This window comes from Ursus arctos, unplaced genomic scaffold (genome assembly GCF_023065955.2).
Source record: "Ursus arctos isolate Adak ecotype North America unplaced genomic scaffold, UrsArc2.0 scaffold_5, whole genome shotgun sequence".
NCBI classification, from domain to species: Eukaryota; Metazoa; Chordata; class Mammalia; order Carnivora; family Ursidae; genus Ursus; species Ursus arctos.
In genome coordinates, this window is record NW_026623067.1 from 82094232 (window position 1) to 82121666 (window position 27435).

The 27435-nt window shown below is 32.5% G+C and overlaps 1 protein-coding gene across 13 annotated transcripts in view; it reads left to right on the forward strand.

Moving 5' to 3' along the window:
* PPIP5K2 (diphosphoinositol pentakisphosphate kinase 2) overlaps positions 1 to 27435 on the forward strand; it is a 69489-nt gene that overhangs the window by 7642 nt on the left and 34412 nt on the right. For 8 of the 13 annotated variants that reach the window (XM_044383976.3, XM_026498510.4, XM_048221050.2 and 5 more), the window contains exons 4-19: positions 2312 to 2402; positions 3623 to 3708; positions 5197 to 5351; positions 6588 to 6689; positions 7834 to 7995; positions 9552 to 9673; positions 11356 to 11457; positions 12561 to 12647; positions 13390 to 13465; positions 13547 to 13656; positions 14343 to 14428; positions 16559 to 16684; positions 16827 to 16948; positions 17215 to 17397; positions 24593 to 24734; positions 25491 to 25714. In XM_044383976.3, coding sequence (XP_044239911.1) covers positions 2312 to 2402; positions 3623 to 3708; positions 5197 to 5351; positions 6588 to 6689; positions 7834 to 7995; positions 9552 to 9673; positions 11356 to 11457; positions 12561 to 12647; positions 13390 to 13465; positions 13547 to 13656; positions 14343 to 14428; positions 16559 to 16684; positions 16827 to 16948; positions 17215 to 17397; positions 24593 to 24734; positions 25491 to 25714 — 1976 coding nt within the window. The remainder of the gene's footprint in view (positions 1 to 2311; positions 2403 to 3622; positions 3709 to 5196; positions 5352 to 6587; positions 6690 to 7833; positions 7996 to 9551; positions 9674 to 11355; positions 11458 to 12560; positions 12648 to 13389; positions 13466 to 13546; positions 13657 to 14342; positions 14429 to 16558; positions 16685 to 16826; positions 16949 to 17214; positions 17398 to 24592; positions 24735 to 25490; positions 25715 to 27435) is intronic. The other 5 variants (XM_026498512.4, XM_026498519.4, XM_048221052.2 and 2 more) reach the window with 1 other exon arrangement.

A 27435-nucleotide genomic window follows, 5' to 3' on the forward strand; every position in this document is an offset into this window, starting at 1 on the left:
TTTTATATTTAATTTTTTCATTAGTTATATCAAGAGGTTTTTTTTTCCCCTCCATTATATTCTTTAAAGACCTGATTTTTAACGACATCATAGTGTGTCATAATGAGGATGCCCTATAATATTTAACTGTTATCCTAACAGAGAGTCTCCAGTTTTCACTATTAGAAATAAGGTTGTTATGAACTCTTTTAATGCATATCTTTTTTTGCACTACTCTAAGTTACTTAGAATAAATTCTTGAATTATTGGATATTTTAAGCCCTATGCTTTTGCCATATAGAAAATGATTTTGCTCATATACATATTCATATTTTATTTCTGAAGAACTTACTGTTTGAATTTTCGATTTTCCTTGGTTTCTTTTACAAATCAGCAATATTAATTAAACTTAAGTATTACTTGATGGTAAAGTATGCCTGCATAATAAAACCTAATCAAAATTATCAGTGGATATTTGAAAATGTATAACCCAAGAATCTGTGAATTAAGTGGATTTCTAAGAACTATACTTTAAAAGATGTATGCTCAGTTTTAAATGTATTCATATTAAATCACTTTTTTTTTTTACCAAATAGGTAGTCTCCAGCTGTGTTAAAGTTTTACTTTAGTTAGGTGTTCAAGAAACTTTTCCTTCAGCAAGAAGGGGATGGAGCGTGCTGAGACTTTTTGTGCTCCTATAGCCTGTAGAGAGCCAAGGCCCTGGTCTTCTTTATAAGTTCAAGTCCTTTACTTTAGGGAATCTTAAAATTGGCTTATCCTTTATGGTATGGTGGTCTTCCCTTACTACCACATGGTTCTTCCAACTAAAGCTTTTTTTTTTCTTTTTTGCCTGTAAAAACTAGCTGCTATCTAAGGTCATATCCCATATGCTTGGTAAGGAAAAACTTCCTCTTTAAAAACAGCAACAGAACCAGAGAACTGTTACAGAGGTTCCGGTATGCTGAATTCTGTTAGGATGCCTTAAATCATAGACATTGAGCTATCTTGATGACAAGTGATGAATTCTTCTCAGAGTCTTTACAAAATGAGAAGGGTTTGTAATTTGTGGAAGTGATTCTTGGTATAGAGAGTACTTTTATTAAATTTTAAAAGCTAAGGAATTTAGGAATAAATTTTTTTTAACTGACCATAGTTTTTTGTTTTGTTTCGTTAACTTCAGTATGCTTTACTACTTACTTCCCTTCCAACTCTTCTGATAATGGCACAAAGTACAGTGTCTTCACGGGTAACTGTAGTACCCAAGGTTAAATTCTAACGTTATGCATGCTTACTGATTTTTACTCTTTTCCTTAGATAAGATATTCATTAAAATATTGTCATTTAAGGAACAATAAATATTTATTTGGAGCTTACTCTGTCAGGGACTATGCTAAGTGTTTTATATACATTCCTTTATCGAGTTCCTCAAAAACTCTGCTAGGTAAGACTGGTGTAATACCCATCTACAGCTGGGAATCAAGGGCTTAGAGATGTTAAATAAATTTGCCCAAGGTCACATAGCCACAGAAAGATGGAGCCAGGATTTCGAACCCTGTTTTATTGGACTCTATGGTATACTGCCCTACCATCTCTTAGTAATATGCATTGATGGATAAAATTGGAGACTTTTAATGTTAATACAGAGAGTGCAGTATAATTATTAAAATGCTTTAGCTTTTTTTAGACCTCTTACTATATCTGCCATTTGATTTGTTTTCCATGTAATTAGTAGTTTTATCAAAGTGTAGAAGTTTTAGGGAGTTAATTTCCGATACCTTAACATTGACCTAGTAACAGCAAGCAAGTATGATTCTACTCATATATTTTATATTTAGGGTATATCTATTGTATATGAATTAACTTTTGTTTTTGCTATTTTTAAAGATATGTAAGTTCTTTTAATTATCAGCAATTTGTATGTATAAATATCAAACTAAAGTGAGAAGAAATGATATTTATTTTTTTAATCAAGTGATTGTGGTACACTTATTTATATATAGATTTCTGTTTGTGTATGAGGTAATCTTAACCTGTTATTAGGTGACTTTGAATAATCAGGCATTGACTAACATGTCAGTGCTGTATATTTGGTTATATAGTCACTGGCTTGTGCCTTACCAATCAAATTAACTAGGAAAAAAATAAGTCTTATTAATAGTACAAGTTAAGTCATGTTTTATGTATTTATTTTTCCATGATTTATGTGGAAAGCAGTTATATACATAATAAAATTAACCTTTTATGGGAAGTGACATAAAATCAAATTAACAAAGTTATAAATGTAAACTTATCTTGAGATTGTACAGAATATGTTAATAATATGTGTTCTTAGGATTTCCACTGGACAAAGCAGTTGCCTATGCAAAACTCAGGAATCCATTTGTAATCAATGACTTGAATATGCAGTATCTCATACAAGATAGGTGAGTGATGGAGATGGCTGAATTAAGGGAAGGAAAAATAACATTTCTTTGGTATCTACTGTAAGCTGACATATACGTTAACTTGTGGTATCCTCTAATAATACTTAGAAATGGGTATTTATACCCAGTTTTATAGATGAAGAAACTTGAGACTCAGGGAGATGAATTAATTTGCCCAAAGTCACAAGTAATTCTGTCAATAGTGGAACAAGGACTTAAACCAGGTTTATTTAATTTCTAGAGCCTACTGAACCATTGAAAATATGAACAACTTCTCTGTCATGTGACTGAAGATGAAATTAGGGTTATACTCATTATAATTAGACTTTTTCTTTTAATGGTATAGTGTAACCATTTTGAAAAATAGCTCGCTATGTATCTTAGCATTCATTACAGGCCAAAAGCATGGATTTCTAAGAGAAACTGTAGAATACAAATATATTTCTATATTCTGTTTGATGTTTCACTCCGATCCCTACCCTTATAATTTCACCAATATTCAATTTTCTTTCATGTTAGCATTACAATATGCGGTTATATCTGTGAAAATGCTTTATAAAGTTTAAGGCTCTATGGTTTTTTTTGTTTTGTTTTTTTTCTGTTCTTCCAGATAGTAAGTAACATTATCAATATCTAGCATTTTAAAACATTTTTCCTAGATTTACATATTAATACATTCTTCTATGTTACAAATGTAAATATACACACATATGTATAAATGCATATTTACTTTAAGAAATTTGGAGAATAAAAGCATAAAGAAAGGCATTTAACCCTGCTACTACTGTCTATCATATTTTTTCATATAGAAAGCAATACATACATCCACTCACATTTTACAAAATTAGGGTCACTTTTCTCTTAAAATACTGTGACCATTTTCCCATGTCATTAAATATTCTAAGTATAAAGCTTTTAATAGTTAGGTAATATTCTGTCATTGCCATATAGCAACTTTGTATTTAACCATTTCTGTTTATACGTTTACATTCCCAGTTTTAAATATTAGTATTTTAATATGCCACATGAAGTGTTGTGCATACATTTTTGTTCTAATATGGCTGAACATTTCCTTAGAAATTTTCCATATTTTAAATGATTTACTTATTTGAAAAAATAAGAAGACCTGTTATCCATGCCTTTTTTTAGTACTACAACAGTATGATGTACTCTTCAAATAGAGTAATAAAACAATAAAGGATGTTTTCCTTTTTTTTCAGAAGAGAAGTATATAGTATTCTTCAAGCCGAAGGCATTTTACTTCCTCGTTATGCAATTTTGAACCGCGACCCAAATAATCCCAAAGGTAAGAATATGAGATTTTGGGGCGCCTGGGTGGCGCGGTCGTTAAGCGTCTTCCTTTGGCTCAGGGCGTGATCCCAGCGTTCTGGGATCGAGCCCCACATCAGGCTCCTCCGCTGGGAGCCTGCTTCTTCCTCTCCCACTCCCCCTGCTTGTGTTCCCTCTCTCACTGGCTGTCTCTGTCAGATAAATAAATAAAATCTTTAAAAAAGAAAAAAAAAAGAATATGAGATTTTGAGCAAGCTACCTTTTGTCACTCAACATACTTTTGAGCCACTTCCTTTCAATAATTAAGTAGAAGGAATTCAAAGAACCCATAGTATTCTGTTTACTTTTTTTTTATTAATGAGCCAAGTAAGCATTATGTTCAATTAAAGTGTGGCACTATAAGCTAAAAGGCCCACTAATAATTTAAGAGTTGTATATCCTACTTTTCTTTGTTCTACATTTGACATATATCTGGGAATCATAAAGAATTTTTAAATTACAGGCTTAATAAATTTGTATTGATTAGGGGTGAACAAATGATTCATCTATGACTGCTGAATTCAGGATTAGAAACTTCATACTAGGATACAGTAATTTCTCGTGACTAGGAAATTAGAAATATTACTACTTATTAATATCCTAAAGCACCCTTTGCTTCATTTTTCTGGTTATCTAAACGTAGCATGTAACAATCTACATGTTACATATGTAACAGTCTGAAGAGCCAAGATAAATGTTTATCTGCTTTAAGATTTAATATTCTGACAAGGGTAATTTGAGGAATTTTGATGATTTTATTGTACCTTAAAGCAACTTTTGTTGAAAACCAATTATAGCATTTATTATCTGTCGCAGGGAACTTCTCTCATTTGTCTAGAGGTAAAAAATTAACTTCCTGATTGGATTGCTTGCCTACTTTATATAGGTTACTTTAATAACGTAAATGATTGCATGTTTTGTGGTATCTGTGATACAAATGATTCCATGCAATTTTCAGAAGATGATAATAATCTAGAATAATTTCTCAGTCTTTCTCGTTGGCATCGTTTCATAACTAATGTTAAATTCTGTGGGATGATAAGGTAAAATGGCAGGTTCACAAGATTTTGAAGAACAACTATCGTTTTTAACATCATAGATCATAAATCTTGGTATATGTTGTTTGCATAAATTTTTTAAAAGATTTATTTATTTATTTTAGAGAGATGGGGGAGGGGCAGAGGGAGAGAATCTTGAAGCAGACTCCCTGCTGAGTGTGGAGTCTGACCCTGGGCTCCATCTCAGGACCCTTGAGATTATAGTCTGAGCTGAAACCAAGAATCCCATGCTTAACTGACTGAGCCACCCAGGCATCTCTGCATAAATTTTTAATTAAAATCAAATCATACATCATCCAAGGTCACTCTTCTTTGTAAACTTTAGTCTGGTAAAAACTTTAATAATAATGTTATATGTAGATAATATACGATATGTAATTTTTCCTGCTGTTATGTCTGATCTTTAGAATGCAATCTGATTGAAGGGGAAGATCATGTAGAAGTAAATGGTGAAGTTTTTCAAAAGCCATTTGTCGAAAAGCCAGTCAGTGCAGAGGATCACAACGTTTACATTTACTATCCAACATCTGCTGGTGGCGGAAGTCAAAGACTTTTTCGAAAGGTAAACCTTGTTATCCTAGGGGATACTGTTCTTCATACTTCGTACAAATTCTACTAAAAGTAATCAAGTATTTAATAGAACTGAGGTTAAATAAGAATGTATCATTCAGGGATAAATTGAAACTGATATCCTTCTTTGTTAGAAGAGCAAGGCATTATTTTACTTACTTAATGTTGTTTATGCAAAATTTCTACATACGAAATACCAAGAAAATTACTTGATTTTCTTTCTGTCTTCCATTTATGTATCTGGCATATGAGAAATTCAGGTAAAGACCAGTAGTCTTTAAGAAAAATAGCCCCCAAGATAGATAATTCATAGATACAAGTGATTCCAGTAACTTTTACATTCATGAAAGTATGCTCAAAACTGTACCCATAATAAAATAAATGCAAATGAAGCCTAAAAGGTAATGACATTGAATTACCTTTTGGATTGGCAAAGATCAAAAAGATTGGAAAACAAACACAAACCCAGATGTCAGCTTAAATGTAAATTAATATAGCCTCTTACCTCTTAGCAACATAATCTAATAATATGTTAAGATTAAAAATGCATGTATACTTACAAGCAATCATGGAAATGCAAAGTAAGAACACCGTGAGATACTATGTTATAGCTGTTAGAGTGGCAAATATTAAGTTTAACAATACCAGTTATAGATGAGGAAGTTGAGCAGTAGGAACTCACGTACATTGCTAGAAGACTCTAAATTGTTAAAACAGTTCATAAAATATTTTGACATTATCTTTGTAAGTTGAATATGAGCACTAGTAATTCTATCACCTAGTAATTCTACTTGTAGTATGTACCTTAGAAATGCTCTTGCACCTGCGACACTTATAAGAATGTTGAAAGCAACACTATTCTACTGGCTAAAGCTTAGAAATACCCTGTTATTCTTAATGCACGAGAGAAATTATGGTGTACTTATACAGTGGAAAATTCTGTAGGGGAAAAAGTGAACAAAAGAGGGTTACATGCAAGAGTATGGTTGAATCTTAGTAACATTATTCTTACTGTTCATTGTAGTCTTATACTATTTAACTTGCATGTAAGTTGTATTACAGCAGAAAATAATACAGTGTCAACTCTATAGTAAGTGTTCTTAAATATTTGTGCACCAAAAAAAGTTTTTGGAAATATCTAAGATAGAAATAGATGGTAAAAAGGTTATACTATAAAAATGAGATGAATAATTTAGTTTTTATATTTGTGGACATCTTTCTTTTTCAGATTGGCAGTAGAAGTAGTGTTTATTCCCCAGAAAGCAATGTACGAAAAACAGGCTCATATATATATGAAGAGTTTATGCCCACAGATGGTACTGATGTAAAGGTAGGATTGATTACAGTATACTTTAATTTTATATTTAGTTTACCATTGATATCAGAAAAAGAGATTACCCCGAGGATAGACTCTATTCCAGATCTCTTTCTTTTTATGACTAGGGATTCTTTATCTGTTTTGTATTATAAATGCCTTTGGCAGTCTGAAGCCTATGGACCCTTTTTTTAGAATAATGTTCTTTGATGCTTAAAACAGGATTGCCAAGGAGACAAATTTTATTAAAATGAAGTTATAAAAATATTTAAGAACCAACTTTGTGATACAATAATATGTGTGCTTCTTTAAAAGGACATTAAATAATAAAATTAGTGGGTTAAGTCTAATAGCTACTAGTTTCCAAGCACTGATTGGCGTAAATGATGATCTGAGATCTGCAACAACTGTAGTATAACAATATGTTTGATTTCCTTTGGTGACAGATAAGGTCTTAACTGCTTTACCTTCAGCCAGTCTCTGTCTGAGAGTGCCTTTTTTTCTAAGGTATAAACCTGATCATGAACCTTTACTTTAAGATTCTCTTGTGGATTTTGTTGACCATAGGGTAATAATCAGGTTCACAAGGGCAGCATACAGACTATTTCACAGTCTCTCCTAGGAACTTTATTTCTTACAGTATAAATGGCACCAAATAACTTGCACTTATCTGAATACATCGTGTTCTTTAATGCCTCTGACCTCTGTGTTGATTACCTTTTAGTGTGCTGTTCCCTTTCTTTTCTGCCTTTCAGTCCACCCCCCCCCCCATTTTTTAATCTTTCTTTTGGCCATTACTTCCTTCTATAATGTTTTTATAATTATTTGTACCTCTCCTTTGGGTAAGCTAAAAAAATTTGGAAAAGATCCCATCCTATACAACCTTGTGTTCCGCATAATGCTCAGTATGATCATTTTCTGTGGAGAACAGACCTTCACATTACCAGTTTTGCCGTGTAATTAATTATAATCTTTTCCAGTGTATTGAAAATTTTGGCATGTGAAATAGAAAGAAGTATGAAAAGAACAGTCTGGGAAACTGAAGTATTTTCTATTGATTATTTTTTCTTTTGATTTGTTGTCTGCTATTTTTTTAACTTAATACAATTTAAATAATGTACAAATTTTCAATACATATATATTTTAACATTTATTAAAGGTTTATACCGTGGGTCCAGATTACGCGCATGCTGAAGCTCGAAAATCTCCAGCACTCGACGGCAAGGTGGAAAGAGACAGTGAGGGAAAAGAAGTTAGATACCCTGTTATTCTTAATGCACGAGAGAAATTAATTGCCTGGAAAGTCTGCCTTGCTTTTAAGGTAAAATGTTTTACAGGCCATATAGACCCCTGTAAAAGAAATTCTAATTTTCTTTCTTGAGTAAAAGAAATGTTATATGGTCATTTAATTGGAGAAGTAAGCTGAGAAGATTAAAAATGATACATTTGAGCTGTTTATGTACTTCTCAGGAGATTCTTGTGGTGCCATTAATAAAGATATATAATAAATGAAAGCCTTTGCTTCTCTGTATTCTTTCTGTGTTATATAAAAGGGAACTTAGCCAATTAATTCAGAAATTAAAACGATGGAGGAAAACTTAACTGAAACAGTAGCATTAACCAGTGTTTAGAGGTATTGTTTAATATGGTAAAAACAACTGGTTAAAAGTACTATTTATTCAGAATTGATAAATGATTGCTTTGCTGAATAAAAAAGGTCCTTAGCAGTCTTCTAGCTTTGGCAATACATCCTTTAGCCTATTTATTGTATATGATGAAGTGTGTTTATGAACACAATACAAATACATTTCTTAAAGAAAACTTTTTACTTTTAACATTTGACTAATTCCCTCAGTCTATATCATTAGGCTTCTAATAATGTATGTTAAAGATTTAAACTGAAGTGTAGTACAACTTGATCTATTAAAAGATAAACTTTACAATTTTGAAGTCTTCTCTTGGGTATATAAGGTAAAGACTAGTGTGTTACTGTTTATTAAATAATAAATACTTTATGTCTTAATAATTTGAAGTCACTTTCGTGGAAGGAATATTAGCCTATAAGTACATTTTAATGGCTCTATAAAAATTGTTTTAAGTTTGTAATACCAGGATTCCAAAAGACATGATTTAAAATCACATTATACTTAACGTGATGATTAAAATATAAAATGCAAAAGATAGAAAATTTCTGGAGCCTGACCGGAAATTCATACCTTGCAACTGTTTTCTTCTCCCAAATAAAGTAAATTTATTTCAGGTGCTCACAGGGATATAGTTGTCAGGGTTTAAAAGATTCGGTGGGAGGAGGACCTGGCTGGCTCAGTTGGTAGAGCCTGTGACTCTTGATTTCAGGGTTGCGAGTTTGAACCTGACATAGGGTGTAGAGATTGCTTAAAAATAAAATCTCTTAAAAAAAAAAAAAAAAAAAGATTCATAGGGATAATGGGACGTTTCCTCTGGGACATATCTTCAAAACTTTTTCCTTAATGCTTTTTTGGGTTAAAGTGATACAATTTCTATTATCACAAAATTTAACAAAGCCTTTAAAAAATTTTCACTCTTGTTTTTTAATTAAATGTTACTTGAAGAACGTCTTGTAATAGCATGTTATTTTTTGGCCTCTCTTATCTCTTAAGCATTTTTGTTCTATATTTATTTCATGGGGAACTCAAATGATCATACGGTATGTTTTACATATTTTCAAAGTACTGAGGTTACAGATGAATAATTTCATTTATTACTTACTATGAAATGAACTAATAAGCAGTAGTAAATTTCTAGGCATTTGTAAAATTTGATATGCTATAATAAAACTAAAAAACTGTGAATCCTAACTCAAATGTAACTTTAAAGTTTGTAATTTATTTTAAATAGCAAACAGTTTGTGGTTTTGATCTGTTACGAGCCAATGGACAGTCCTATGTCTGTGATGTCAATGGCTTCAGCTTTGTGAAAAATTCCATGAAGTATTATGATGATTGTGCAAAAATACTTGGGTAAGAATTTTTTCTTTATATTTCTCCTCTTTACCTTTGTTACAGCTAATTGTATTAGCTATTCAGAAACCAAAAAATTGTAAACATCAAATGATCAGGGTCCTGCAAGCACCCTAGAATAAAAATCAATGTTCATAAAATGACATTCCCAAAGAACTATGCCAAATCTTGAGTTATACTTTGGATTATCAAAGGCAGAGAGTAATTTATGGCCAGTAAAGATGATGGCTTAAAGATACTTTAACTTAGGGGTGCCTGGGTGGCGCAGTCCTTACGCGTCTGCCTCGGCTCAGGGCGTGATCCCGGCGTTCTGGGATCGAGCCCCACATCAGGCTCCTCCACTAGGAGCCTGCTTCTTTCTCTCCCACTCCCCCTGCTTGTGTTCCCTCTCTCGCTGGCTGTCTCTCTCTGTCAAATAAATAAATAAAATCTTTACAAAAAAAAAATTAAAATAAAGATACTTTAACTTAAAGATTTAGAAGTGCTATACAGTGATTATTACAGCTAATTTATTAGTTTACTTTGTTCAGTAAGTTTTTGATATATCATTACAGTTGAAAAGGTTTCATTCTCTTACTTTAAGGTATAAAATGAATATTCATGAAATAAGTAACCAGAGTAGAATAGAAATATTTGGAATTCAGGGTTCTTTTGAATGATACTGCTTTCTATAATTATGTGTCACTTAAAGATAATCTTATGAGATTGTCAAGTGAACCCAAAAGAAATTACTGCATGTAGAAATGCCATTTTTATTTTCTTTGACCTATTTTCTTAAACCTTGACTTAGAAGATTCACAAGACAAATATTTTTAAACCATTTCAAAGTATATATGACAAAGCCATAAGAAAGTTACACTTTAAAGTGTATTGTGATAATTGGAGTCAGCTTTTATAGTATATTTTAAAGATTGGTGAACTTACCCTTAAGGTGAAATTTGGGGGAGCTTACTAAATTTTAACATGAATAAATGCTAAATTTAAACAAAACAAAAAATGTGTTATAATTACTTAACATGTTTCCATTGTTAACCCTAATAGTAAAATATAATGGAAATTTGTTTAAAAAGAGCCATGGGATTTAGAGTAACTTCAGAAGTGATCAGCAAACAGGTAAGAACTAATCCCTGGGACGCCTGTGTGGCTCAGTTGGTTGAGCGTCCGACTCTTGGTTCTGGCTCAGGTCACGATCTCAGAGATCCACGTAGGGCTCCGAGCTCAGCGGGGATTCTGTTGGAGATTCTCTCCTTCTCCCTCCACCCGTCCCCCCCTTCTTGCACACACTCTCTCTAAATAAATAAATAAATAAAATAAAAAAGAAAAGAAATGACCTGTGGCCATAAAGAAGAGACAATCTTGGTTTTCCAAATTTATCTATAAGTGGATATAATGTAATTATAGTTATTTATTAGACTCCAGTGTGATTTATACTTCAAAACTAAGGTATATAATAAATAATTCCAAATTTATGGCATCACTTCAGTGTGTTCTAATGCACCAGTTTAGAACTGCTAATCTAATTTTTTTAAAATCAGGATTGATTCTTTGACTTACTGTTATGTGCTATAATCACAGGGTCACTAGTTTGACCTTAACTTTTATGATTCTGTATGGTTAGTTGTTAAGTACTGAGTTTTGTCTTAAAATGAACTAATTTCTAGTCTTTTCTTTTTGTATCAAAGCAATATTGTAATGCGAGAGCTCGCGCCACAATTTCATATCCCCTGGTCAATACCCTTAGAAGCTGAAGATATCCCAATTGTACCAACTACATCTGGAACTATGTAAGTTTGAATATTTTCATTTTTAGAAATTCGTTGGGTTTTGTACATCAGTCTCTGCTATTACAATAGAGATTAAATTTCTGAATGATTATTGGATACTGTGTATGTTTTCATATGATTCACTCTGCAGATGGAGAAATAGATTATATTTCTTCTGCAGGGGTCCACTTAGACTAAAAATCTTTTATATTGTTAAAAATAAAATTTTGGGGATAAAGTCCTGAAAAATGCTTAGATAGTTATAGAACTATTGAGTTAAGTCATAAAAATAAAGGAGGTGCCGAAAGGTATGTCACTTAAAGGTTCATAGTCAGTGGTCATACAACTTCTGTACTCTGTGTAAAGAAAAAAATATACAGGTCTATCTTGAGGTAAATTAATAAGACTGATAATGCCCAAGTGTCTCATAACATTCTACTAGTGAAAATTACTGCTTGAAACCCCCTGCTACTCAGGTGAGTTGAACAAATGCTTCATATTCATAGCTTAGACGTCTATATTAGCATTTTAAAAATTCTGAGAAGTCCTGGTTGGGGTGAGGGGAAAAAAAAATTATGTTTTAAACCAGTATTCTCAAACTATTCAACATAAAATTTTTTTAGGTAACTTATTAAAATCCTGTGGGGTTGTATTCTGTGGCTTACAGTTTGGCACACACTAAATTATACCCTAGCATTCTTTCTAAGACAGTATTATCTTCTAGTAATTTGACTATGAAATACTTATTCTGTCCTTACAAGGAGCAGCTATAAAGTAAAGCTTTATTTTGCTTTAATGAAATCTCTGTCTGTGATGATCTATGCTGCAGGGCAAGTATTTAATGAAGTTCCAGGATTGCCATTCGTTTACTGTTATCCCAGTGTGAGCATAGCTATCTCTAGAGAGGAAGCTGATACAGAGCTTAATATTACTCCCCCTCCAGCTTCTTAAAATTTTAAGATTGAATTTGATTAAATCGACTGGTTGTTACAAGTACTATTCTTCACGGGAAAGATCTCAGAATGGTAAAAGATGGTTCTAAACAAATAATGAGGTGTTGTATTAGTCTGAATTATGTAACAGAAATCTTTGTTAGAAAATCGAGAACTTTTTTTTTATTTTAGGATGGAACTCAGATGTGTCATAGCTGTAATACGTCATGGGGATCGAACACCAAAACAAAAAATGAAAATGGAAGTGAGGCATCAAAAGTAAGTTTTAAGGGGAGTAATTTAACACTCAGGAGATAATTTAAGATTTCTTATAGGTGATTAGCTAATTTGATTAATACGTCATATGGAAAAACTGTTTTCCCATTTCTTGGCCACTAGTTTAAACCACTGGATGCAAACAAAATTCACGTAAAATAATTGTATGTATCAGCATCTGAAATTATTTTGGCACTATCCATCAATTCTTGTCTGTCTGATCTGGCTTTCATTTACGGTTGTAAAGGCGTAAACATCCTACAGTGTTCTGTTTAATCTTGGTTTCTTACTCTCTTCATTGCTTTCTATGAGTCTTTAACCTCTTAACCTCCTAGAAGAAAATTAGTGGAATGGAAGTTTATCTTATTTCTCTTCAGTATTTGATTCGGAAACAACAAAATTTAAAAACTTGAGCCAATAAATATGTGTTGAAACATTTTTTAATATGTATATGCATGCAGTGACTTTAGAGAATATGATATTTAGTATTACAATCATATACTCAGTTTCCATCATGAGAAAACTTTTAAAATTAATTTAGTGATTATTAGTTTGATGTGGTCAGGAGAATAGTAAGTTTTATTGCTCAGAGTGGAGGAGCAACGTTCTATAGTGAAAGAGGACACACAGTATTTGAAATCCATAGACCCTGAGTCTCATATCTTCATTTATAAGTGATTTGTATAAGTATATAGTGTTAATACTAATTATTGCAAAGGACTAACTGCGCTCTTTTTTTTATAAGATTTTTTGATCTTTTTGAAAAGTGTGATGGATACAAATCTGGGAAGTTAAAACTCAAAAAGCCAAAACAATTACAGGCAAGTGCATTTTATCTCTTGTTGGTTTTAAATTGCTAATGGCAAGGTTACATAAAAATTCAGTTCTTTATTATTTTATAGGAAGTGCTGGACATTGCCCGACAACTTCTTATGGAGCTGGGGCAAAATAATGATTCTGAAATTGAAGAAAACAAGTCAAAACTTGAACAACTTAAGACTGTATTAGAAATGTGAGAATCTTTCTGAAACCCTTAACTTTGATAATTACTTGCAGTGTTCTTTTTTTAATGTATGAGTTTGTTAAAATTCCTCACAGTTTGATCTTTTTGCACTTTATAGCTGAAGAGAAATTAGTGAAAGTCTAGTGAGATCTTCATTTGTACCAGTGAGAAAATAGATTGTTGTGTTGAAGGTTATTGTTTTAGTTTTACTTTTCATTTTGATGAGAAGAATTTGGATATTTTATGAAGTACTACTTAGGATGAAAGCCAAATTGCTAACATGACCACTGATTAAGTGTTGTTTAATTAAAAAACAATTTTGAGTTAATCGAGTGAAGTTGATTACACCGGTATTCCTATTATAAGCTTCATATATTTGACCACTTAGAATCTTATTCCCTTTATTTTTAGATACCCATACATTTATTTTTTTATATTTCTATACTTTGTCATCTCTTCAAAATTGTCTAAGTTTTGTAAAGAAGCTTTTTTGTATTTTCATTTTTAATGTGATTAGAATGACTACCTATGGCACAGAGATTTTCTGCGAGGATATGTTAGAGAATTCAAAAATTACAAATGGAAGGGGACATTAATATGTAGTTTTTCTCTAGATGGATTTTAGTTTTTCTTTAGGAGGTTATATTGGATACTTACTAAATATTGTTTGTTCTGCTTGTCGTTTTGTTTTTCAGGTATGGCCATTTTTCTGGAATAAATCGTAAAGTCCAATTAACTTACCTCCCTCACGGTTGTCCTAAAACATCTAGTGAAGAAGAAGGTATATCACTATTAATGCCTATTGTGTTTTAATTATGTGTAGGGACTTAACGACTCATTTTACTGCCTTTGGACCCTCTTCTGTGTAATAATTTAGGGACTGACATGCTGAATAACGGAAAAATAAAGTAGAGTTTGTTAACTTTCCCTTCTATCCTTTGAGTAAAGGATTGATTTTATTCTTGATCCTTTAAGTAAAGGATAGATTTTATTGTTTTGTAAACTGCTTAGGACTTCCCTTTTACTCTACGATTCTTTCAGAAAGTTTATTTATATCTGCATGTTACTTAACGGACCCCTCTCTTCCTCTTTTGGTAAAAGAGGGCAGAGTATACAGGAAGAAAGCTCATAAAGTACAAGAAAACTGAAAAAATACATAATAAAAGTGTTTCCAATACAGCTGTTTTCCTCTACTGAAAAAGTCAGAATAAGCATTTAAACAAGGTCAGTCTCTGTAGTCAGCATAAAACTCCATAAATTCATTTACCTTTTAAAAGAAAAATGGGCAGGGGTTGGAGAAATGTAGATGCCCGATAAAATAATAATAATAATAGTAATAACTACTTTTGGCTGTCACACTAGCAAAGTGTTTTCTTATTTTACTCTTTTGTCAAGGCAGTGACAAAGAATGTTAATGAGAATACAGTGTGAGTAGATTTCAGTCTATCGGTAGGAGTATAAATTGACCTCTTTGAAAAGTAATTTGGCAGTATATATTAGAAACTTCAGAAGATGTTCATATGCTTCGATCTTAATGCTACTTCGAAGAATCTATCCCGAGGAAGTTGTCAGTATTTAGGGAAAGATTGATCTTTGGGGTTATTCACAATGTCATTATTTATAGTGGCATAAATTGAAGCAATGATTATCTTAAATGCAAGCACAGGTTTGATTATGTTGATCTTTATAAATTTATTTTAAAATTTGACATGCTGCTGTTTTGTCACACTTGTGGTTAATACTACAGATGAATTTCTTATATTTTAATGTTTGTGATAACAATAAATAACTGTGATCGAAAAAGTCTGTTAATTAATCCTTCCATAAATTAATATTAGCCTGCATAATAAGGCACATACAACTACTGTCTAGTCCCAGGAAAAAGGTTGATTTCTGTCTCTTTTAATGAATCATCATTAAGTTTTTTAGCACTTCTGTTGCTTATTTTTATTTTTTTAAATTTTTAAAAATTTTTTTTAAAGATTTTTTCATTTATTTGAGAGAGAGACAGAGCAAGAGAGAGTGCAAGAGCAGGGGGTGGGGCAGAGAGAGAGGGAGAAGCAGGCTCAGCAGGGAGCCCAAGGAGGGGCTGGATCCCAGAACCCTGGGATCATGACCTGAGCTGAAGGCGGGTGCCAAACTGACTGAGCCACTCAGGTGCCCCCTATTACTTATTTTTACGTTACCTTTGTTTCTGTAGCCCAATATAGATCTTAGGACATGATAAAGGGGAGATAAATTAAGTGTAGAAACTCATTTGCTTGTGGAACTTCCCCTAATATCTGAGAAAATCTTTGGAACATAAAGAGATTACACAATTCCAAATTTAAAAAGCTGCTCTTGGTTACATTTTATTATATATATATATACCATTCATAAACTTCAATTATAATAAATTTTAGGCTTTCTCATCCCATGTCGTCCTAAAAATTATGCAAATCATTGATTCCTCATCATAAAAATGTATACATCTTCACTTCAGCTAACATTACCTTTTTTGTGAGACTTTTGATCTAAAGACAAGATACCGATCCTGTGGTCAAGGAGCTCTTAATCTAGCATTGCTAGTACAACTAAATTAAATATATGGGGCAAATACTGTTGGTGTCATGTCACTGTGAGAGCAGGGAAGGTAGAACAATACTTCTTTCAGAAAACTGAGAAAGAGCCTCCTTCGTAAAGTATGGAAGAGATTTTAAAATTTTAGTAAGATTTTAGCAGAAGGAGCAAAAGAGTGTTCCTAACAGAAGAAAAGCCTACAAAGATAGGTGTGTTCAAAGGAACAAAATAACTTACGTAAAAGCTATATTCCACTGCAGAAGATAGAACAAAGAAAAAATTAAACTTGAAATGTGTCTCTTTGAAAGAAACAACCTTGATGTTTGCCTCTATCCATTCACATGTGTCTTAGACAGCCGAAGAGAAGAACCATCCTTGCTTTTGGTTCTAAAATGGGGAGGAGAACTAACTCCTGCAGGCAGGGTCCAGGCTGAAGAACTTGGAAGAGCTTTCAGGTGTATGTATCCTGGAGGTCAAGGTAAATCTTGGCGTTTCTTTAATTTGGTTAAATTTATGCATGATGTTTTCAAATCTTTATTTATTTTGAGATGTTACTAAATATTTATAAAAATATCTTGAGTCAAAAATATAGCTTAAGTGATTTGAGTATTTATTTTCAGGAGATTATGCAGGATTTCCTGGTTGTGGTTTACTTAGATTACATAGTACCTACCGACATGACCTCAAAATATATGCCTCTGATGAAGGACGAGTCCAGATGACTGCAGCTGCTTTTGCAAAGGTATAAATAAGAATTACTAGGAATGTCATCTAATATTACATTTTAAAAGATTTTTGCTAAGGCAATGTTTAAAAATTCCAAATTTGAAATTTCAAACGCAAGTGCTGAAATGGTGATGGGCTATATTATTAATAAAGTTAATTTATTGCAAATAGTTAGCTTATACCTTGTGGAACTCAGTGTGTAACAAAATAATTATTAAAATGCTTTCTATTAATTTGCATACTAATTTTAAAATCTGTATTGTCTTTATTCACTATGTTTAGGGGCTCTTAGCTCTAGAAGGAGAGCTTACACCCATTCTTGTTCAGATGGTAAAAAGTGCAAATATGAATGGTCTTTTGGATAGTGACAGTGACTCTCTGAGCAGTTGTCAGCAACGTGTGAAAGCAAGACTTCATGAAATACTTCAGAAAGATAGAGATTTTACTGCTGAAGACTATGAAAAGGTGGGTCTTAGCAAATTCTCTTACATTGTGAAATACCATGCACATACAGAAAATTATGTAGAACATAAACTTAGAGTCTATTGTATTATAAAGCAAACACTCCTATAGCCGCCATCCAGATACAGAAATAGAACATTGGGACACCTCTGGCCCCTGTGTGCTCCTTCTCAATTGCAACTCCTTCCCAGTCTCCTAGAAATAATTACTACCCTGGCTTTATATTGCTCTTTTTTTATAGTCTTCTCATATCAAGAAACTTATTTGGATAAATATGCTTCCCTAACCGCTATGGTCTCAGTTTTGGCTGTTTTCTAAGCTTCATACAATAGAGTAGGTTTTCTTTTACGTTTGGCTTCTTTTGCTCAATATCGTATTTGTGATGTTCATCTATATTTTTGAGAATTTCCATAGTTGATCAGTAATCACTTCTATGTAGTATTTTATTTTAGGGATTGGCAAACTTTTTCTGCAAAGAGTAGTTAGTAAATTTTAGGCTTTGTGGGTCACATTTGGTCTCTTGTTGCATATTCTTTTTGTTTTTTAACCACCTTTTAAAAATGTAAAAACGATTTTTGCTCATGGGCTATGCCACAGGCCACATTTGGCCTGCAGGCCATAGTTTGATGACCCATATTCTATTTTATGAGTATACTATAATTATATATACTTTGGATCATTGTTACAGTTTTGTGCTTAATACTGCTATGACTGTCATTGTATATCTCCTAGTGCATATGAGCATACATTCTCTTGGCATATTCTAGGATTCGAATTGTTGTGACCCACAGTATGCTTATGTTTCAGTATTAGTAGATAATGTCACACTGATTTCCAAAGCCATTGAACCAATTTATAATTCCATCAGAAGTCCTTGAGAATAATCATTATTCTACATAGTCTCTATTCTTGGTATTCCCAGACTATTCAGTTTTGGCCAGTCTGAGGGGAGATGTGTAATAGTAGCTCAGTGTGGTTTTAATATTTTTTGACTGTTTAGATATCCTTTCATGAGGCCTTCTCTTCAAGTCTCTTGTCCTTTTTATCTACTGCTTCTCTGTATTTTTCTTAGTGAGTGGTAGAAATTCTTGAATTATTTTGGATATGAGCTCTTTTTTATATGTATTCTAAATCCTACCACCTACTCAGCCTTTATGATGTCTTTCAATAAGCAGAGGTTCTTATTTTTCATGAATTCCAAGTTTAATTTTTTCCTTTATGGTCAGTGCATTTTTTTTGGTATAGCCTAATATCTTCTTTTTTTTTAAATTATTGAGGTATAATTGACACACATTGTTTTATTAGTATCAGGTATACAGTACAGGGATTAGACAGACAAGACTGTATGTTGTGTCATGCTCACCACAAATGTAGCCACCATCTGTCACCATACACCACTATCAAAATACCATTGGCTGTATTCCCTGTGCCAGTTTATCCCCATGACTTGCTCATTCAATAACTGGATGCCTGTATCTCCCATTCCCCTTTGTGGTCAGTACTTTTTAATGTATTGCTTATAACATCTTTTTCTAGTTAGAGGTCATAAAATATTCTTATGTATGATCTGTAAGCTTTACTCTTTTGCCCTTCACATTTATCTGTAATCTAGCTAAAATCGACTTGTGTGTGCTATAAGGTAAGGATGTCAAAATTGATTTTTGCCCAATTGTATATACATCCAGATACTTTAGCACCACATACTGAACGACTGTCCTTTTCCCTCTGTTCTGTGGTACCATCTTTATAATATAAATGTGTGGTCTATTTCTATACTATATTCTTTTCTTGATCCTGTGCCACTGAATAAGATCTCCCAAGTCCTACATGGTTCCTTCTTCAAGTTTTTCTTGGCTTTCCTTGCATTTTCATCTAAACTTTAAAATAAGCTGTCAAAAATGCTGTTGCAATATTGATTTACATGGATCAAATCTGTAGTTTCTGAAAATTTATATCTTCTAATATATGTTTAATCCTGTTGTAAATAGTACATCTAAAAATTTTATCCTCTGACTGTTGCTATGTAGAAATAGCTTTTTAATATTGACTTTATTGCATCAACCTTATTGAGCTCATTTATTAGTTTAATAATTTATTTGTAGATTTTTCTTTATCCTTTAAAAGCATACAGGGTTTTTCTTCCTTTCCGATCTTGTTTATTTTATTATTTTTCTTGTCTTCAGTAACTAGCCTCTTGAAAACAGTGTTAAATAGAAAAACATCTTTTCTTGTCCGTGTTCTCAAAGAAGACTTTTAACATTTGTCCATTAAATATGTTTTCTCTAGATTTTTTAATAGCTATTCTTTTTCAAAATAAGGAAATTCCATTTTGTTCCTGTTTTGCTAAATGAAAATTTTATCATTATTTGCCTTTCCTCTGTTGTATCTATGATTTTGGGGGGATGTAAAGCTATCTTGGTTCCTAGAATAAACTCAACTTTTATCTATATATGTATATATTTTGTTGCTGTTGTTATATCTCACTGGTTTGGGTTTACTATTTTTGGTGAGGAGTTTTACATCTGTGTTCATGAGTCAGACTGACCTTCACATTTTTATTCTTATGCCTTGGCCTACTTTCAATATCAGAATTATGCTAGTCTCATAAAATTAGGGAGTCCTATTTTGGGGAAAGAGTTTGTGTACATATCTTTAAATGTTTGGTAAAATTTACTAGTAAATCCTATGGGGATTTTCTTTGTGGGAAATCATGTAATCATTGTAATCATGGAATCCAGAATAATTAGTAATTTTCAGTTATTACGTTTTGTGTCAGTATTAAATTACATTCTTGTAGAAGTTTGTTTATCATATCCTCTTTAAATTCTTTGTAATGTCTGCAGGATCTGTAGAGATGTCCCTTTTTGTTTAACATTGTACTGTCTTTTTTTCTCTTGATCAGTTTAACTATGATTGATACACTTTATTAGTCCTTTCAAAGAAATATCTTTAATTTGTTGGTCCTCTTTATGATGCACTTGTTTTCCATTTGATTACTATTTGTTTAATATTGTATTCCTTCTACTTCTGTAAACGCGTGTCACTAGCTGCGTGCTTATTAACTCGTGAATGTTCAGTCTTTTCTAAAATATGGACTTTAGGCTATCAGTTTCCCTTTATGATTGCATGTATACATTTTGAGGTTTGTGCAGTTTGGGATATTTTCTGATTTCCTTTGTGATTTCTTCTTTGATCATAGATTATTCAGAGAGTTTTTTTTAGAAGTCCAAAACCTGTGGCATTTTGAATTAAACTTTATTTCTAACTTTTTACCATTTTAGTAAAAACAAAAATTCTTCCTGAATTTTTTTATTTGTTTTTTTCTTTCTTCACTGTCGTGCATGAAAATTTCCCACTCTAATTGTAGATTTTCCTTGTCTTTGTAGTTCTCTTAATCTTTGCTTTATATATTTGATGCCATGTTATTAGATACAAATTTAGAAATGATATATATCCATCAGTACTTTTTGCCTGAAAGTTTGAAGTTAATATAGCAACAACAGTTTTTCCCTTCTTACTTGGTGTTGCATTGTACATCTTTTTTACCTTTTTACTTTCAGTCTTTTTGAAATTACATTTTTAGGTGTATCTATTACAATCTGCATTTAGCCAGGTTCTTTTAAATGTATTACGAAAATCTTTAGGGCAGTTTTATTTACGATATAAATTATTGACAAATGTGAATCCACTATATTTTCAAGGGCTTTATATTTATACTGCCTTTTTAATTTTTCTCTCTTCCTTTGTTGAAATTGGTACTTTTTACTTATTTCTGTTAGCTTAAAAATTATATTTGATTTTATTGTTTGTTTTATCATTACCCCAGAGATGACAGTAGGCTTCTATGACTTACTAAAGTCGAATGTTTTCATACGTGGTGCTCTTACTCTTCCTGGACAATGCAAGGACTCTAGAAAAATACCATTCAAATGTTAACTTGCATAAGAATCATCTGGAGTCTTGTTAAGAATGCAGATTCTGATTCATCATATCTGGGATAGGGACTAGGATTCTGCTTTCTAATAAGCTTCCAGTTCATGCCAATGCCTGCTAGTCCCTAGACCATACATTTAGCAACAAGCCTTAAAGTCCTTGTAACATTTGCCTAGCCTGCAACTTATATGCTTTCATATTGCTTTTAATATTTTAATTTTGTATCTTTTAAGCTGTACAGTGCTATTTTTATTATTATTTTATGTAGGGAGTTTTTATTTAGATTTATCATTAATTTGTCCTTTTTTGTTTTTTTTGTTTTGTTATGTTTCATTTTAGTAGGCTCCACACCCAGCGTGGAGCCCAGTGAGGGGCTTGAACTCAAGACCCTGAGATCAAGAACGGAGCTGAAATCAAGTTGGGCACTTAACTGGCTGAGCCACCCAGGCACCCTTCATGTGCCCTTTAAATTACCTTTTATTCTTTCTGAAGTCCATAGTTTCCATTTAAGACCATTTTCCTTCTGTCTGAACAACTATATTAATTCTGTTAGTCTATTGGTGGTGAATTCCTTTCTGTCTGAAGATGTTTTTATTTCAACTTTTCTTTTTTTCTTTTTTTTTTTTAAGGAAGGGAGGGTGTGGGGAGAGGCAGAAGAAGAGGGAGAATCTTAAGCAGGCTTCATGCCCAGCAGCAGAGCCTGACATGGGGCTCAGTCTCACAACCCTGAGATCATGATCTGAGCTGAAATCAAGCATTGGATTCTTAACCAACTGAGCCACCCAGGTGCCCCTCAACTTGACTTTATAGGATATTTTCACTTGGTATAGAGTTCTAGGATAACATTTATTTTCTTTCATTGCATTGAAGATATTGTTACACTATCTTCTAGCTTCCAGTGTTTCCCTTGAGAAGTCAGTTGTTGATCTTACTGTTGCACCTTTGAAGACAATCTTTCTATTTTCTTTCTTTCTTTCTTTCTTTCTTTCTTTCTTTCTTTCTCCTTCTGGCCACTTTTAACATTTTTACTTTTGATTTTCAGCAGTTTTTCTGGTGTATGTTTAGATGTAGATTGCTTTTTTAAAACTGATCCTGCTAGTAGTTGATTAGGATTCTTGGATCTGTAGTTTCATTTTGGGAAGTTGTTTTTCTGGTTTTGATTTTTGTCTTTAATGTAGCATTTGTTACCTTCTTCTGGGTCTCTAAATATATGTTTGTTAGTAATTTATCTTCTCTTATCATTTTTTAAATTTTTCTTTCATCCTTTGGTCTCTATGCTTTATTATGGATAAAATTTTTTCACCAGTCTTCCAATTTACTAAATTTATCTCTGGCTGTATTTAATGTGCTTTTAATTCAGCCAGTGTAGTTTTTCAATTCTAAAATTTCTTTTTGCTATTTTAATATTTGATTTGTCATTTTTCAGTCATTTGCATTTTTTATTTTTAGTGTTTTATCTTTTTGAACACAGGAAGTTTCCTCATTTTTCAGGTGTTGTTTATTTTTATGTTCTTTGTTTTCTTTTTTAATTCCAATAAAGTTAACAGTGTTTTATTAGTTTCAGGTATACAATATAGAGATTCAGCAATTCTACACATTACTCAGTGCTTATCATGATTACGTGTAGTCTTAATCCCCATCACCTATTTCACCCACCCCCCACCTACCTCACCTCTGGTAACCATCAGTTTGTTCTCTATAGTTAAGAGTGTTGTTTGGTTTGTCATTTTCTTCTTCATTTGTTTCTTAAATTCCATGTATGAGTGAAATCATATGGTGTTTGTCTTTGACTTATTTCACTTAACACTATACTCTTTAGATCTATCCATGTTGCAAATGCCAAGATTGTATTCTTTTTCATGGTTGAATAATATTCCTGTGTGTGTGGTGTGTGTGCGTGCACGCACACACACACACCACATCTCCTTTATCTGGTCATTTATATGTATACACTTGGGCTGTTTCCATTTTTTGGCTACTGTAAGTAGCTGCAGTAGCCATAAAGGTGCATGTATCTTTTCAAATTAGTGTTTTCCTCATTTTTTAGTTTTTAGTAATTCTAATACCTAGAGTCTCTTTTGTTCTGTTTCTGTTGTGTATTACATTTATTGACATTCATACTATCCTGTTTTCTTTTGTGCCTGAATATCTTGAATAATGGTTGCATATTTGTTTGTGGAAATAAAGTTAGCTTAAGATTATATTATCATCTTCCATTAATGCGTTCTAAATTTGTTCCTGCCATGTGCCTGTCGACATAAAAATCTAGGATTGCCTTAATCCAATTCACAACAGATATTTGAAAGCCAACAGTTGACTTGAACCTGGTCTGCAGTTTGTTCATGGGTTGGTTTGCTTCTGATTCATCTCTCCTTTCTCAAACCCTAAATGCATGGTTTGCCAGAGTTCTACTCTCGGGAACCCTGGACTTCACTTTTGTCCTGTTAACCTAATAAGACTGTTAAAGCTCTCTTCCACCTCTCTGCTATCTGTTCAGAATTAATAAATGTCTCCAGTGCAAAAACAGACTGAAATGCCAGGATCACGCTCTGAATCTCTGACCTATGAGTTTTGCTCCCACAATTCCTTACTATGTTATCTCTCAGATACCTTAAAGCAGAAATACAGAAATTATTTGCCCAGAATTCTTACTTTTCTTCAATGGTTAGATTGATCCAAACTAACTAGTTTATAATAAAAAAAAGTGAAATTCACCTTACATACTTTTAATGGGATAAAATAACTTGTCATGCTAAATATCAAAACTGTAATTTGAAACTATGTTGTCATTGATGGATTTTGTTGACTTAGGAAAATCTCATCACAAAGGCATTAGCATGGTCGTTAAGAGGACAAGCGCTATAGCCAGACCACCTGTTTTTTTCTTCCCACTCTTGACAAACTATTGGTTTGATTTAAGGCAAGTTGCTTAACCTTGGGTTGTTGCATGTAAATATATGTTGAATGATTAGAACCATACTGAGTCAGCAATTTGTCACTGTAAGTTAGAATGAAATTTCATTGTAAGCTAGAGTACTTCTGCTAAATTTGCTATGTGAGTAATCTAATGATAACTAATCTTTACTATTTTTTTAACATGAAATTCTGAGATTTTTGCTTCTTTCTTGATCTTATTACTATATTTTGGGGACTATCTTAATTTGTAATATGGTATTATTCTCCAGCTATTGGAAAATTTTGTATATTGTTCTCTTGGACAATTAGGCATAACTAGAGGTAAAATTTGTACTTTCCTCATTTGTAGCTTACTCCATCCGGAAGCATTTCTCTTATCAAATCGATGCATTTAATTAAAAACCCTGTGAAGACCTGTGACAAAGTTTATTCCTTGATACAAAGTTTGACTTCTCAAATCAGACATCGAATGGAAGATCCCAAATCATCAGGTAAATATTGTGTTCCTTGGAACATGAAACAGATGACAGTTATTATCCAATTACTATAAACATTTTTAAATAAGATGCATCAATCTTAAGAAATTAAGCCTCATACTATTGTAGGTATGAGTTAACATACATTCAGCAGAAGAATAATAACTAGGTTATAGTTTCTTTTCTCTATGATAGCGTGAAAAAGATAATAAAATATTGGTATTTAATTCTGTAGCATTGCCATATAGTTAGGCAGCAAATAGGCAGTATAATAAGAAACAAGCAATAGGAAAATCATCTGGGCTCTAACTCTGCGATTAGCTTTGTTATAAGTTGGGCAATTTTGAAATCCAGGATTCTTTCTGGTAAAAATAAATCCTTTGAACTGTTTAATTTCTAAGGTTCCTTTCTGCTAAAGACTGTCTATTTTGTTAGTTCTGCGACTCTAGTAAGAATAGTACTTAAAATTCAGAATTGAAAATAGCGTAAAAGAGCTTTGTTATAATTGTTGTTCTTTTTCTTCTGATTATTGAAGTGTGTAACATAAAGAAAGGTCTTTTTGTAGACCAAGTCCTAAGCCAATTATTTACATCTTTTATTTAAGTCTACAAAATATGTGGTTGCTAATGGTATGTGCGTACGATAACATTCCCTGCCTTCTTAACAGTTTCACCTCTGACATTTAAAAAAAGCTTCTAATTATCAACTTTTTAGTATACACCCTTAATCTGATTCTAAGTTTAATATGCTAAATATCTTATGTTGTTTTAGATATTCAGCTTTACCATAGTGAAACATTAGAGCTTATGCTACGTAGATGGTCCAAGTTGGAGAAAGACTTTAAAACAAAGAATGGAAGATATGACATAAGTAAAATCCCTGACATATATGACTGTATAAAATATGACGTCCAGCATAATGGTTCCTTGAAATTAGAAAATACAATGGAATTATATAGGCTTTCAAAGGCATTAGCAGATATCGTTATCCCTCAGGTGAGTAAATCTAGGAATCAGATTTCTTACAGTGTTCTGTAGATTCTTATAAATTGTCTGTCACTGGATAAAAGATAGTTGCTTTTCATCTCTCTGTAAAATCCATAACTTTTAAGAGGAAAGTAAGTAATTATGAATTTATATTTTAAGCTTTTTATTTTATTAAATCATTACTTGATTTTCTAATAGTTTGATTATAGTGACTTTAAAATTTAAGAACTGATACTCCTAAGGAACAATAATATACTAACAAGACAACTGAAAACAGGATAGAATAAATCACTGAAATATTTGTTGGCTGCTTATTACGTACCTACCAATTCTGTGCTATGGAAATATGTGAGGAGTGGGAGAAAATGGTAGGTTGGCCCTATGTAAAATTTGCAAGTCTTTTTACTTTATGTGCAGGTATTTTGAAAAAAAAATTTTTTTTTTGAGAGAGAGCAGGGAGGGAGGGCCAGAGAGAGAATCTTAAGCAGGCTTCACACCCAATGTGGAGCTTGACGTGGGGCTCAATCTCATGACCATGGGATCATGACCTGAGCCAAAATCAAGAATCGGATGCTTAATTGCCACCCAGGCGCCCCTTGAAAAAATTATTTATAGGTCAAGGTGTAAGTTGTTATTGGAAGGGTGCAAGTCTTGGGTCTTTTCATTTATAGGAGAATAAAATAAAGGTGTAACAAGAATTCAAATAATTGAAATGTAATTAGGCAGAGAACCAGATCGGTAACAAAGAGGCAATTGATAAGACAAGTGAGATACAGGATATGTTAGCAGAAAATGGTTCCAGATTCTCTGAGCTGAAATTCAGAATTGGACGCTTAACTGACTGAGCCACCCAGGTGCCCCTAAATTTCTCCTAACTTTGGGACCTGTTTTCAACTCAATGACTAAAGATTATTTGGATATTATAAAGAGGAGATTGGAGTAGATCAGACATTCCACATATGAACCAAAGTTAAACAGCAGGAAAAAATGGAATACATGAAAAATATCAAGATGCTGAACAAAAGTAGCCTTACTTTAAAATACATATAAAAATGGTTAAAATAGTATCAGTATCCCTTAATATTCATAGAAAGTTCAGGAAAAACTACAGACTTTGAAAAACTGGGAATTCAGACAGTACACAATTTACCTATAATTATTTGTGTACGTGTTAAAGATGAGCTTATTCTTTCAGCCTGAGAGAACACTACTTATTTGTTTGGTGAGATGTATAATGTAGACAATCTTAGGTATATTGTATGATTCAGCGATTTGCAAAATGAATTCTTAAAAAAGAAGATAAAAATATCTCATATATCAAGAATGTATCTTTGGGCCTCTTAGGAAACACTGATTTAGCAAACAAAGAATTATTATCTGACAACTTCTTTTTACTAAATGGAAGAGAGCTTTTATTCTGCAAAAGAAATTTAGGGCACCTGGGTGGCTCAGTCCGTCAAGCGTCCAACTCTGGATTTCTGCTCAGGTCATGATCTCAGGGTCCTGGGATCAGGTTCAGTGTTGGACTCCTCGATCAGTGGGGAGTCTGCTTGTCTCCCTCTTCCTTTGCCCCTCCACCCAAGCGCATGTTCTCTCTCTCTTTCTCTCTCTGAAATAAATAAATAACTCTTTAAAAAAAAAACAAAAGAGAAATTTAATTTTACAGAATACGAAGTTTTATAACAGGTAAGATATTTGAAGATTATCAGAATGAACACACTAAATTCTGC